At 37.4% G+C, this 14,166-nt stretch overlaps 2 protein-coding genes across 12 annotated transcripts in view; one reads left to right on the forward strand and one right to left on the reverse strand.

Moving 5' to 3' along the window:
• Positions 1–1,586: 1,586 nt before the first annotated feature.
• RFESD (Rieske Fe-S domain containing) lies at positions 1,587–13,772 on the forward strand. 6 transcript variants are annotated; one of them, XM_054487909.2, is made up of 7 exons: positions 1,698–1,929; positions 3,525–3,606; positions 6,966–7,160; positions 7,950–8,047; positions 8,890–9,065; positions 9,162–9,196; positions 10,887–13,772. In XM_054487909.2, the coding sequence occupies exons 3-7, from the start codon at positions 7,101–7,103 to the stop codon at positions 11,148–11,150; spliced, it is 633 nt and encodes a 210-aa protein (XP_054343884.1). In that variant the 5' UTR covers positions 1,698–1,929; positions 3,525–3,606; positions 6,966–7,100; the 3' UTR covers positions 11,151–13,772. The 6 variants fall into 6 exon arrangements, with proteins under 6 accessions (XP_054343878.1, XP_054343880.1, XP_054343884.1 ...); XM_054487902.2 differs by lacking the exon at positions 7,950–8,047 and having other exon boundaries at positions 1,706–1,929; XM_054487905.2 differs by lacking the exons at positions 1,698–1,929; positions 3,525–3,606; positions 7,950–8,047 and adding an exon at positions 1,605–1,681.
• SPATA9 (spermatogenesis associated 9) overlaps positions 13,284–14,166 on the reverse strand; it is a 74,185-nt gene continuing 73,302 nt past the window's right edge. For all 6 annotated transcript variants that reach the window (XM_063665024.1, XM_063665025.1, XM_063665026.1 and 3 more), the window contains one exon: positions 13,284–13,771. In XM_063665024.1, the coding sequence (XP_063521094.1) occupies positions 13,481–13,771 (291 nt within the window). In that variant the 3' untranslated portion in view covers positions 13,284–13,480. The remainder of the gene's footprint in view (positions 13,772–14,166) is intronic.

The following is a 14,166-nucleotide window of genomic DNA, read 5'->3' on the forward strand; positions in this document are numbered from 1 at the left end:
ATTTTATCTCTTTGATAACTGATACATCAAAACTAGATAGTTAATTTGTGTTTGGGTTAGTGAAAAAAATGGCCAAAAGGGAAATGACCCAATAAAATATTATTGGTCACCCTAAAACTGTACTGAAGAGAAAAAAATCAGAAGAAACTAGCACTGGAAGCAAATTATTCTGAGCTATTCAACTTCTTACATGTTGAGGCTCATTTAAAAAATGGCATTTCTATAGCACACTGAGGTAAATGGACAAAGTTCCTGGGTTTCGGCTGCCCCAGTTCATTGGGCCACCCTAGAGCCTGAGACCACTATGTCACCACACTAAATACAAGTTGTAGTGTTCAACCTTGGGTTCACACTGGAATCACTCAGGAAGTTAAAAACATATATTGAATCTGCCCACTCCCTCCCCACCCCAAATAAATCTGCGTTTTATTTTGTTGGTCTGGCATACAGACTGGGAATTACGACTTTTCAAAACTCCCAAGCGACTCTAAGGCATAGCCAGGGTTAAGAACCACTGCATTGGAAAGTAGTCAAGGAAACTTTTGAAAACTTAGGCTCATCTAGTTTCCCAGCTCGGAACACAAATATGAGGGTTTTGGTGGTTTTCTTTGTTGTTGTTGTTGTCAATTCAGGGAAGTATAATGAGAAAAAAGCAAAATTGCAAAGTTCATAATATGAAAGTGAAAACTCTCCATCTCCTCCCAAAGCAACCACTATTGTTTCTTTTGATTTTTCAAGAAAAAGTTTATGTACATACCTGCATGTTTGTATTTCAAAAAATAATTTTTGTTTACATTAAAGAGAGCACACCATATATAGTATTCTACGCTTTGCCTTTAATATTCATTACATCATGGACCTGTCCTTTGAGTATACAGTACACAGTTACGAAGTAATTCACATGTCTGTACTGTTGTGCTGTGTTTTATCGAACCATTCCTCCGTGTTATCACTTCAGCTATTTTCACTATTTCACCGCAATAAACATTTTTTTTTTTTTTTTTTTTTGAGATGGAGTTTCGCTCGTGTTGTCCAGGCTGGAGTGCAAAGGCGCAATCTTGGCTCACCGCAACCTCTGCCTCCTGGGTTCAAAGCGATTCTCCTGCCTCAGCCTCCCGAGTACCTGGGATTACAGGCATGGGCCACCACGCCCGGCTAATTTTGTATTTTTAGTAGAGACGGGGTTTCTCCATGTTGGTCAAGCTGGTCTCAAACTCCCGACCTCAGGTGATTCACCCGCCTCGACCTCCCAAAGTACTGGGATTACAGGCGTGAACCACCGCGCCCGGCCTTAACATCCTTATACATGGGTTACCAGCATCGCCACGACCTTCTGCAAATATTTTTATAGGGTAAATACCTGAATGAAGTCGCTGGGCGCATCTAAAATTTGAATAAATGTAATGAGATCAACAAACAACTAAAAAGTAAACTGATGCTATCCACATTTCTCAAGCACACGAGTATGCCTGCCAGTTCGAAGGTGCTGGCGCGGCGCTGTTGGCCAGAGATCTCTGTCAACCAGGGTCATCTGCCGGCAATGCCATAGAGGCGGTCCCGGGAGCCGGCCTTCTTGGGTCACGTGGACGGCCTCGCCCCGCCCTGTCGAGGCGCCGCGCCTGTCTGGAGCTCTGGCTCGTGCAGTAGCGTCACGCGGAGGCGGACCGAGGACTCGGGGACAGTAAGTTCTGTTCTCGCCGCGCAGGGGGCGGGCTGGCGGGACCAGCTGCTTCCGGCCGGGCTGCGGGCGTGGACTCCGCATTCCGGCTGTGGCCGGGCCGCTGCGAGGCCTGAGGCCTTTCTGGGTTTCGGTTCAGCGTTAGTTAACGGTTAACCCGCCAGGGCGGGCTTCCGCCTAGGCACAGGAGACCCACCGAGCTTGTTCACCTTGAAACTTGGGCCACACCTGAGACCTGCCACCTAAGGGGGGTACGCGGGTCGTTTCTAACAAGCTTTCTTGGCATTTGTGCCATGAAAGCTCTGAAGTATAGAAGCTGCTCCAGGGCTTCCGCAGCCCCGGCCGTCCTGGAGATATTCGTTTCCTGGCGTCTGTGTCGAGAATTTACAGCACCTGGACAGCCACGTGCAGTTTCAGAACTGCAGGCGGTCTTTACCGAAATGTTAAACACAACTTGAAGTTAGGCAGGATAACTGCCAGAGCTGGATGGACCTTAGAGGTGCCAGCTAACGCGCTGTGAGCGCTTTCTGCGGTTAGGCCTGCTCTAAACGTTTGACGTGTTAAAGCATTTATGTGCTTTACCCACACCCCTATGTGGCGGGCCCTTCTTACAGTAAAAGAAACTGCAGCACAGCGAAGTTAAGCAACTTGCCCCAAATCACGCAGAACTGGGATGCAAACCCAGGTCTAGCTCACTCGTGATCACAGTCATACGATGTTGCTGATTTCCAGAGCAGCAGCTCTGTGACTTTATATAAAATTATTGGGCAAGCGTTCAATTGTAAACATTCGTGAACATAGCTGTTACACATTAGCGTTCCTTTTTTTTTTTTTTTTTAAATTCAGGACCATCTTTGGTGACAAATATCAATACTATATACATCACCAATATACATACTTGCTTTGCTAAAATGTTTGTGTCTTCAGGATAGTTTACTTGCAAGCCCCATGTTTTTATAAAAAGGGGGGTGCTACCTGAATAAAACTAATGCCTACCCCTCGGTGGTTTTGTGAAGACTAATGAACTATTATATTCAAAGCAGTAGGCATTTACTGAAGGACAGCTAGTTTTATCTATTATTCTGCCATTCAGAGAGATACCAAAACTACTCTCTAAGGCATTTCTCTTCCCTGCTCGTAAAAGCAAGGGTGTCATACTTCAGATAAGCATTCTGATAATGTGTAGGCAAAGTTTCCACACTTGGTAAAAGCACCTTAGTCATGGCTCAAGAGGAGTGACAAGTAAGTACGTTTCACTTCATGTCTCTTTTATCTCCCGTGTCTTGTGGAAATTTGAGTTACACTAAATATTTTTTTAAATTCCACTTGAATTTATTTCCTATGTTGGAAAGGGATCTAATAGTGACCGAGTATCCATTTAGCTAATTTGTAATTTTATATGGAGTTAGCACCTTTAGAAACCAATTTTAGGGACAGGCCAAAAATTTTTCTCGAAGAGAACATGAAACATAACCACTAAGTTTTTCAGGGGGATGTTTTCATCTAGCCCCCAAACTGGATGAGTCCTTTAATTTTCTGTTTCATTCAGTTAAGATTCTACTATCTTAAAGTAGACTTAAAATCGAAATATATTGGGAGTTTATGAATAGTTCATCAAAATAACGATAATTAAGGTGAACACGTGGGCTTTCCCTATTGTCTGAATGGATCATGATATTCACAATAGTAAGAGTAATATGGGTGTTAAATGTAAAAAGTCATCAAATAGTATAAATAGTACCGTTTAAGATACATAGAGGAAACTATTATTTGACATGTAAAATAATACTTTTCTAAGCAAAATGCACGGCCATAATCATAGTTCTCTGAAACCTTTATCATTTAGCCCCAGTCTTCTCTGCTCCTTTTTTATAAGTCCCGTAAAAGTTCACCAGTTTGTCGGGTTGGAGGCAAACCTTGCAGAAACTGTAAGTTTGTAGTGACTCAAATTTGAGAAAGACCTGTATTTGGTTCTCATTTATTTGGGAGTTGGGAAAACATAATTAACTTTTGATATTATACTACATCTCTTGTATTTCGTTACTTTTTGATAGTAGTACTTTTTTTTTTTTTTTGCCTGGAGGAAAAAAAAAGAACTATTCATTTATTTCCTCCTTTGGTGCCAAGTTTTGAAATTAGCTGTACAAAATTCTCAAATAGTTCATTCATGACCTATGCACAGACACATTCTCAGAGGATAGAAAGGGCAATTTGGTTCCATTTTTCTTGGGCTTGGGGTCATTTGCTACATAAATATACATTAGGATACAACTTAAATCTTGAAAGGAATAATTTTAATTGTAAGAAAAAAGTAAATATTTTTAGACATTTAAGAAATGTTTATTATCCCCTTGCTTTTCTTGATATATTTACCGTATAGTATATATATCCATGAATGATATACTGTTTGGTTTTGCCACATTTGTGATAAAAACGGAAACATACTCTGAATTCCTTTTTAAATTTTTCACTTGCAATTATGTTTTTTGAAATTAAGCCAACTTGATGTAGAGATACATTTTTCACTGCTGTACAGCATTCCATTGAATGAACATACACATTTTCCATTCTACTGTTGATGGGTTTTGTGTTGTTTTTGTTTTTTCTGTTATAACTATTCTTGTGTGTGTTTCCTGGTGTACCTGTGTGCATTTATGTGGCATATACCCAAAGTGGGATTATTATTATTATGTTTAACTTTACTAGGTAATGCCAAATTGTGGTAGCACTAGTTTATGTTATCACTAGCAGTTCCATATTTTCACTAATACTTGGTATAATTTTTTGTCAGCCTGGTGGATAGAAAATAGTATCACATTTAATGGCCTTGCTTTGCATTTCCTTTGCGTTTTCCTACTAATGAGGTTGAGTGTCTTTACATATATTGGCCATTCAGATTTCTTTATTTGTGAAATGTTTGTTCATGTCTTGCCCATTTTTCTATGATTATTTGTTCTTTTTTTACTGGCCTATAGGAGTTCTTCACATATTCTGAATCTCAAGCCTTTGTCAGTTATATGTATTGCAAATTCCACATTTCTTTTTCTTTTTCTTTAGCCTACTTCCCCGTCTTTCAGTTCATTCCTTTGTCCCCATTTTTCTTATTATTACCCCTCTGTTCTGTCACAAAACGTGATGAAGGCTGCATGCCCAACTCTGAAGGCAAATACTACCACCTGATCACTTTGTGTTGAGTACCTGCCAAAATCAAATAAAACCAGATGACCATTCAGAGATAGTATTCTTGCCTTCTATCAGCCATAGCTAACCCAGAAAATCATGGCCATGGTCCTCTTTGCCTTTGCTTTAAAATAATAAATTTTTGCTTTTTTATTGTGAGATAATTTTTAAAAACAGCATATGTATTACTTTTCTATCCCCCCTTTTGAAAAAAAAATTAGAGCAAGAATTAAAAATGCAAACTTCAGAGTACAAATTTGACATCCCTATAATTTTCTAAGCTTGATGTGTGTAATGCCTTCTTTTATACATTGAATTCAAAGCCCCTGTCTCTCCCCATCAACACATATGCACACATGCACAAACATGCACACACATATCTCTCTACCTACACCTCAATTTTGGAGCCCAGACTTACAATGATATCTGATATCTGTCTTCCACATGGCTCAGAACTATTTATCTCAAAATAGTGACCTACAAATTCTCTTTTTCTAAAGCTCACTCCTAACACACTAACAGAGATTTTACTCTTAATAATTTTTGTTTTATAAACTTACTTTTTAAATGAACCATGCTCTTTTTCTACTAACATTTTAAAACTTCCAATCGGTTATACAGGATTAAATAAATATTTAGAGAAGCCATCAGGAAAATTATCTGCAGAAGTCCTAAAGTTACTTGGCACTTCCATGAAAACAATTTCCCTTTTTTTGGGAAGGGACTGGCCCATAGTGTGTAACCATTCTAAGCTAGGTACACCGAGGTACAAATGCCTTCTTTAAAGAAGTTGGATAGGGCCAGGCGTGGTGGCTCACACCTGTAATCCCAGCACACTGGGAGACTGAGGCGGGCGGATCACGAGGTCAGGAGATCGAGACCATTCTGGCTAACACGGTGAAACCCCATCTCTACTAAAAATACAAAAAATTAGCCGGGTGTGGTGGCAGGCGCTTGTAGTCCCGGCTACTTGGGAGGCTGAGGCAGGAGAATGACATGAACTCGGGAGATGGAGCTTGCAGTGAGCCGAGATGGAGCCACTGCACTCCAGCCTGGGCTACAGAGCGAGACTCCGTCTCAAAAAAAAAAAAGAAGTTGGATATATGTGTTTTTATGTAAAATGGTAACCTAAGACTTGAGTGGAATTACAATGCAGATTCCTTTTGATCAAGGAAAGGTACATTATCATGTTGCTTAACTCCTGTGAAATACTATAGTATTACTATATTTGAAGAAGGTGTGGATGATGAAGTATCTTCCTAAAGTTAGAATATTTATTTGAAGTTGACACCTGACTTGTAATTTTGTTAAATATTTGTAGACAAGTGTGTGTTTAATATCTTTAGCATTCCACAGCAAACTTCTTTTTTTAAAAAATATTTTTAGAGACAGGGTCTCACTCGGTTGCCCAGGCTGGAGTACAGTGGTATGATTATAGCTCACTGAAGCCTCAAACTCCTGGGCTCAAGTGATCCTCCTCCCTCAGCCTCCCAAGCAGCCAACCCTACAGGCAAGTACCAACCCACCTGGGTAATTTTTTAAAAACATTTTTATGTAGAGCTGAGTCTCGGTATGTTGCCTAGGTTGGTCTTGAATTCTTGGCAATTGATCTTCCCACCCAGGCCTCCCAAAGTGCTGGGATTACAGGTGTGAGCCACTGGCCTGAGTCATTATTTTGATTCAAGGACAGGATCAAACCTATAATCCTTAAGCCTGTTCCTAAAAATAATATTGAGATATTTCTTAGTCTTGATTGTTTTCCCACCTTTTAATTTCCATATTTGGCCAAAAGGATATTAAAGAGTGGAATAGGAGACAAACTTTAGAAATACAGGGAAAAGAGAGTAGTAATGGTTATATTCTGAATATAAGCTCTTACTTGGATACTAATCAGTATTTGATTTCTAGGAGGGTGGACGTATAGGGAGTAAGTGAACTTACAAAGAGAAAAGGGTATGGGGTAGGCCCAACTCTTTATAGAACAACCAAAGTTAGGGACAGTTTCCTAAGAACCTCGAGTTTTCTTCATGTATTATTTATTGTTTAGTACACGGACGTGACCAGCATTGGAATTTATTTGGCCTCATTCCTTGCCTTTTTTTTCTAGGTTACCATATATTTGCAGTTCAAGGAGAATATGAGATAGAGAAGAAAGCTGTGAATGAATTTCATTTGATTAGCAATAGATTGGACACTCTACTGATCTTGCCTCTCTACAACCTCTTTTCCACCTGACCTCTAAATGTTGAAGTGCTTCAGGAATTGTCTTAGACCTTCTTCCTTATCTACACTTCCTCTCCAAGTGAGTCCATAGAATTCTGTAACCTGGAAACTCCCCAGTTTTTCTCTCTAGAAATTCTCGACTTTAGTCTCATATATCTGGTTGCTGACTTGACATCTCTATTTGGATGTCTCTGAGATACCTTAAACTCAATATGTGTAAAATGTATATAGCTTTTGATTTTCCATCCTGCAAAAATACCATTCATTTCTTGGCCTTTCTCCTCACAGTCTTTGGCACTACAGTTCACCTAGCTGCACAAACCTAAAACTTGGGAGTCATCTTTATTTATTTTTCTGTAGCATCTTCATTCTAGTTCATCAACCCAACTTCTCTGTACTATAAAATTAAAATAATAATACCTTTTTAGTAACATGGAGGATTAAAGGAGTTAATAAATAAATGTAGCCTTTGAATAGTGCCTGGCACATAGTTAACACAATATAATTGTAGCTACTACTGCTACTATTATTATTACTTTTTATCCCCTACAGCATCAACCCCCTGTGGCAAGCCACCATCTTTTTTCATGGACCCCTAGCTTTCTGATTTCTGGGCATCCATTGTTGTTTTGCTATAATCCATTCTCCACAGAGCCGGGGGCGTTCTTTCAAAAAGAAATCAATTCACACTTTCCTGCTTTATACTCTTTAGTGGCTTTCCTTTGCTCTTAGAGTAAAATCCATACAAAGCACTGCACAACCTGGCTCCTGCCTATTTACCAATCTTGCATATTATGTTCCAGTCTTCTGGAACACATTCACCAAGTCTCTTCTTTCCTTCAGGCTTTTGTATTTGTTCTTCCTTCAGTATGGAATTCTCTTCCCCCAGCTGTTGGTATGTCTAGTTCATTTGCATTTTGGGCATTTCAGCTCAGCTGTCATCTTAGTGACCAGTTTTTATCTGAGGTAAGAAAATGAAAGGTTTTCATTCATACCCATCTTCTCTTGCTGTAATAGCTATCTGGTTGTGCCTGTAAGAGCCAACTGTGTACTCCAGGCAAAACCAAGTGGACCACCTTAGCCAAGAGGCTGAAGACTATTCAGACAATCAAAGAATCCTGCCTTCAGCAGAAGGCTGAAAACAATGCAGAGATAACTGAATGTTGTTTAGTGTTGAATTTGATAGGAAATAAAGGGATAGTGAAACTTAAATCTCTATGTTTTACAAGTTCTGAAATTTCCTTCTTGACCTTGAAATGAATCTAATACAACTCTAGCCTCAGAGTGAGGAATCCTGCCTAATTTTGGCAGTCTTTAAGAGTCTCTAACGCAAAGTAATGACTACCTACTTAATCCAGTATTTATGGCCCGGCGCGTGGCTCACGCCTGTAATCCCAGCACTTTGGGAGACTGAGGTAAGTGGATTACTTGAGGTCAGGAGTTTGAGACCAGCCTGGCCAACACAGAGAAACCTCTCTCTACTAAAAATACAAAAATTAGCCAGGTGTGGTGGCGGGCTCCTGTAATCGCAGCTACTCGGGAGGCCAAGGCAAGAGAATCCCTTGAACCTGGGAGGTGGAGGTTGCAGTGAGCCGAGATCATGCTACTGTACTCCAGCCTGGGTGACAGAGTGAGACTCTGTCGCAAAATAATAATAATCCAGTATTTATAAATGTTTTATATAGCTACAGAAAGTGCCTCCATTAATCTTGAAAAGTCCAAACTATTCATTCTTATGGTTATCTCCATTAAGTTGGAACCAAATTAGTGAATACTTCTTATAACTTTCCTTCTTTATGTTCAACTAGCATGAATCTTGATGGCTGTGCACAAGATCCTGAAAAGAGGGAATATTCTTCTGTCTGTGTGGGCAGAGAAGATGACATTAAAAAATCTGAAAGAATGACAGCTGTTGTCCATGATAGAGAAGTGGTGATTTTCTACCACAAGGGAGAATATCATGCTATGGATATTCGCTGTTACCGTAAGATTTTATTTTTCATTTGTAAAACTTTAAACCATAAAACTATCAAAATTTCAGTTTTTTAGTGACTGCAGGTAACATTCAATTCCTTTTCAGACTCAGGAGGACCTTTACATTTGGGAGATATAGAGGTATGTAAAATTAAATTTATTTTCAGCAAATCCAGCAAATAAATATATTCAAAAATAATTTATAATTGGTTTGAACTATATTTTAATGCTTTGAATATAATTTCAAGTATTCTTGGAATTCATAAGATAAATATGAGAAATTTGCGTATCTTTTGACCTAGCAATTATACTCTATATCTATTCTATGGCCATAATTGCACAGATGTTTAAGTATTTGTATAGGAATGATTCATTGTAGCATTATTTATTATAATGAATAATTGAAGGCAACCTAAATGTTTTAACAATTGGAAACTGGTTAAATAAATTATGATACAGCCATGCTGTGGAATAACTGTACCATGCAATCATTAAATTAATGAGGCAGATCTATATGGGTATGGAGAGATGTGAACAATGTATTTGTGACTGAAAAAAGCAAGTCATAGGATGATAATAGTCTTATGAGATCTCATTTTTTTCCATCAAAAAGAATATTCACTTTTTACTGTATACGCTCTGCATAATTTGAATTTTTACAATGAGTATATATTACTTTTATAATATAACAAAAATATACAGTATAAATATATTTTTAAAGAAATAAACCACACTGTAGTCTTAACTGAGGAGGAACGGGGGAAGTTGTCTTTGCTTCCTTGGATTCCAAAACTAGTCACCTAATTTCTTGTTTCTTCATGAAATTGGTTTCTCTCTCTCTAACCTATGCAAAGTACAAGCTTGAACTTAGCATTCCACTCTCTCTACACTTGATGAGTGTACACACCTGTTCTCATGTTAAAGAACATGTGTGTGTTTATTTTTTCTATTTTTTCCCGTTGTCCAAACCCACATATGTGAATCTTTGCTGACAGTTTTATGTAATGTAAATTATGAAAATGTGAATCTTTGCTGACAGTTTTATGAAAGTACAAATCAGTATTCCTGTACTTTTGGATATAGAGGGGAAAATGAAAGCACCCACTTACATGTGTGAGCTGATAATAGTTCCATAGAATTTTCTCCAGTTTCAGTCCATAATGAGAGCTTGAAGACCTTGCTCCTCAAACTGTTGTCCATAGACCAGCAACTTTGGTGTCACATGGGAGCTTCTTAGACATGCAGAATCTTGTCACCCCAACCCCTTAGACCTACTACATTTAAACAGAGATACATGCATTGAAACAAGATCCAGGTGCTTCCTATGTTTTTTAAAGTTTGAGAAGCACTTCACCAAGACAGTTAAAAAGTTGAGAATTAACTACTTTGGATCACAAATTGCTCTTCTATTATCATATGCACTCATGCCTTTAGTAACTCCTTTTGAATTTATATCTGAACCTTACAGTTCTTCTAGAAGCTAGTGAAAATTCCTATAGAAGCACTTGAAGTCCTTGCCCCATTTCTGTCAAGGAGGCGACATTAACATCTAATAGATAACAGCACAGCTGCAGTCACACGGTTTAGTTGCCTGAGCATGTCAGTCTTCTAGTAGAGCTCTAACTGGCTTTCTAATCAACTGTAAAAGAGCTTGATGACTCTTCTCGGATTAGGATCTGCTTTATGCTGAATAATTTGTACATAGGAGGAAAAAAGAAAAGCTAACCTGTTTTTTAACCTGGTTCTTCTGCAGCAGATTCTCTTCAGAGTCTATGGTGTATCAAGAACATTTGACATGTCAGAATATTAAATGAGTTATTCTCTTCCCCAGGATTTTGATGGACGACCGTGTATAGTTTGCCCCTGGCATAAATACAAAATTACTTTGGCAACAGGAGAAGGTCTGTACCAGTCTGTAAACCCTAAAGATCCATCAGCAAAACCCAAGTGGTGCTCCAAAGGAATAAAGCAGAGGATTCACACAGTGACAGTAGACAATGGAAATATTTATGTGACTCTTTCTAATGAACCTTTTAAGTGTGACTCTGATTTTTATGCCACTGGAGACTTCAAAGTAATTAAGAGTTCTTCCTGATAAAAAATATATAGAAATGAAAAATATTGTGTATGCTTGAAAACATTTTTAGAATAACTCTGCTTCAGTTTTAAAGGTGATGAAACTTTTCAACATAGGCACAACTATTTAAAATTCATATACATTTGAGAGGTTTAAGAGCACACATACTTAGTATGATGTAAGGATTATCAGGATCAATAGAATACATTTTATCGAATCTTCTGGATTAATTAGAACCTGAAAGTTATAGGTTTGGGATGTTCTGTTTAAGAAGGATGAAAATAAATTTGGAGTAAACAAATAATAGGTAAAAATTAAGGCTTAGTAAGAAAAATTTTTTTAATTTAAAAAATTTAGTTTTTAAAATAGGAAAAAAAAATCCCTGTTTGATGTAGCAGACTTAATTCTGGAAAAGTTTTAGTATATACAAAGTAAACAGACTATGTAATGAACTTCCATCACTCAGCTTTAACAGTTATCAGCATTCTTCCATTCTTGTTTTATTTATACCTCTATGGATTCCCTACCTCTCCTATTTGATTGTTATTTTTACATTTTTAGGAAAGTTTAAATGCATTGAAATGTTCACATCACATCTGAACTGTGCAACTTTCCTAAATGACGTAACAGACTTTTTGTACTTAAAAAATGCCTCCAAAAATGAGATAAGTTTACCTGCTGAACTTGAAAATAAGAAACTTAACCACTGTTAAGTGATCTGTGATTGAGGCAGATCTTGAAGTAAGGAAGCCAGACACAGCCGCTGCCCAGCCATGAGAGATGTAAAGTCTCCTATTCAGTGAGCCAATGTTCTTTGAATGCCTATATGAAATTTTCAAATAAAGATTTTTAAGAACGTTTTAGAACTTTGTGAATGTATGCACAACTAAGTGTCTCCTATAAATATTATAGAGAGGAGATCTAGGGTTTTGTTACTTGGAGTTCCCAGGCAAGCTTGATGTTCAGTTGGTTCACCCTGGTTTTATCATGTCAGTTATTTATGGTCAGTACCGTTCAGTTGCCTGGTGCTCATACCATACCAGTTGTAATGTATTTAAAATAACACCCCAAGCACCCACCATGCAAAAATCAGCAGCACATAGTGGTGATTTTTGCATGGTCAGTGCTCATGCAAAAATCACCACTATGTGGGACCAGAAATAGCTAAAATGAGTAGATGATGAATTCAGAGTGAGAAGAACTGTCAAGATTGGAACCTAGTCTCAAAGCACAGTAGTATTTTTAGAGGAATAGAATTAAGAATCTAAATCTAATTAATACTTAACATTCTAAGGAGCCGACCTGGACTCTTTCCCTTGGTTATTATAAAAATAGTAAATAAGTAAGGTCTGTATAGTAAAGACTCTGCTTACAGGGTCTTTACTACATATTGTTACACTTCCTTTTCTGTTGGAGTTTGGATAGCGTGAGTAGCACTTGGTCCTCATTTCTCAGACAACCAACGAACCAGACTTGGGCTTCTTATAGATACTGTTTGTGGTAGCAGCTACTCACTAAGTACAGAAAATGTACCATCTCTCAGGAAGGTACATCCCAGTCTATTCTATCATGTGATAATCCTTCAATGCCCAGTCAGGTCTTAACACGTGTCCAGAATATAAAGTGTATAGAAGAAATCAGAGTACTTTCTTCAGGCAAAAACTGTAGCCCTGGTTTGCAGGAATAATTACAGAAATATTTTCTCATAGGAGCCACTGGCAATAATGAGTAGTGTGCACTTGATTTTTCATTCTAAATTTGTATCTCTAAATCTAGAAATAAAAATCATATCATGTACTGTCTTCATATACAGAAATCTTCTCATCACATTTGTAAATAATATTTTGTTTTATAAATTTATGACATCTGTGAATTGCAAATCCTTCATAACTTTACAAGTGATTTACAAAATAATAATACGCAGACTCAAACTCTCCAGTCTGCATATAAAAAATAAATATTCTTTTATTTTGATATGCAGCATCTTGATGGGGCTTTTTTTTCTCCCAAGTAAAGAATTAGACACTCAAAACAAGTCTTTAATAAAAACATTAATGTATTATAAATATGCTTATATTATAAACCACAGTGTAAAGTCTAACCTACCAGAGGATGGATTTTCTTGTTCATTAAAAGTATGTAGTCAGTACATATATTCCACATCAATATTCATTTTATTTACTCTATCATGTAAATACTAGAAAATGACATTTTAATAGTAGCCCCCTTCTCTTTTTTTTTTAAGAAAGCAGAGCAATTCAGAATATGTAAACTAGACTCTGAGTTTTGTCAGATGAAATCTGCCATTAAATAGATAACTCTTAAGTTCTGTTCAGTGATATCTGTATTCAGATTTGCTCATCCATTTCAGCTGATTGGTCAAACACAGAATGTAAAACTTGGATGTTATTACTCTGCTTATTAGCAAGAAACTTGGGGTAATCTGAAATGTCGGGCTTCTCCGGCAATGACCTATAAGGTTTTGCTTTGATTTCACCTTCAGCAAACATAGGCTCCGAAAGCACAGGCTCAGAAAAGGCTTTTCTACAATTTTCACTCTCCTCTCTGTTTTGCCTTATGGATTCTTCTTCCTGGAAGATGTTCTTTACCTTCTCCAGCACAGCATTAACACAGACTGCCTATACAATAAAAAGAGTTTGTAAAATAAAGTTTCTTTTTAAGCTACTATCCACAGATTAAAAACATACAATATAGTGTTTCACGTAAAGTCATTTAATCTACTTAATCTAATAAAAAACACTTCAGGACCTTGAGGTACGTAATATAATAAGCATTGGGAGATTGTTCTAAATAATACATTACAATCTAGAGAACAATTTAAAACCTAGTATGCTTCAATAAATATATGTTTTACATCTTTTTCCCCCAGTTCATTAGCTGTTTTACGTCTTTATTCTCTTGATGTAATTAAATGAAACATTTTCTGAGAGATGGAATTTGTCCTCAAACATGGTTTTTCTCAAAGTAGTTTTTTTGTTTTAATTTTCTTCCCCCTAGACTTTGCTTATACTTA

This window comes from Pongo pygmaeus, chromosome 4 (assembly GCF_028885625.2).
Source record: "Pongo pygmaeus isolate AG05252 chromosome 4, NHGRI_mPonPyg2-v2.0_pri, whole genome shotgun sequence".
Lineage (NCBI taxonomy): Eukaryota > Metazoa > Chordata > Mammalia > Primates > Hominidae > Pongo > Pongo pygmaeus.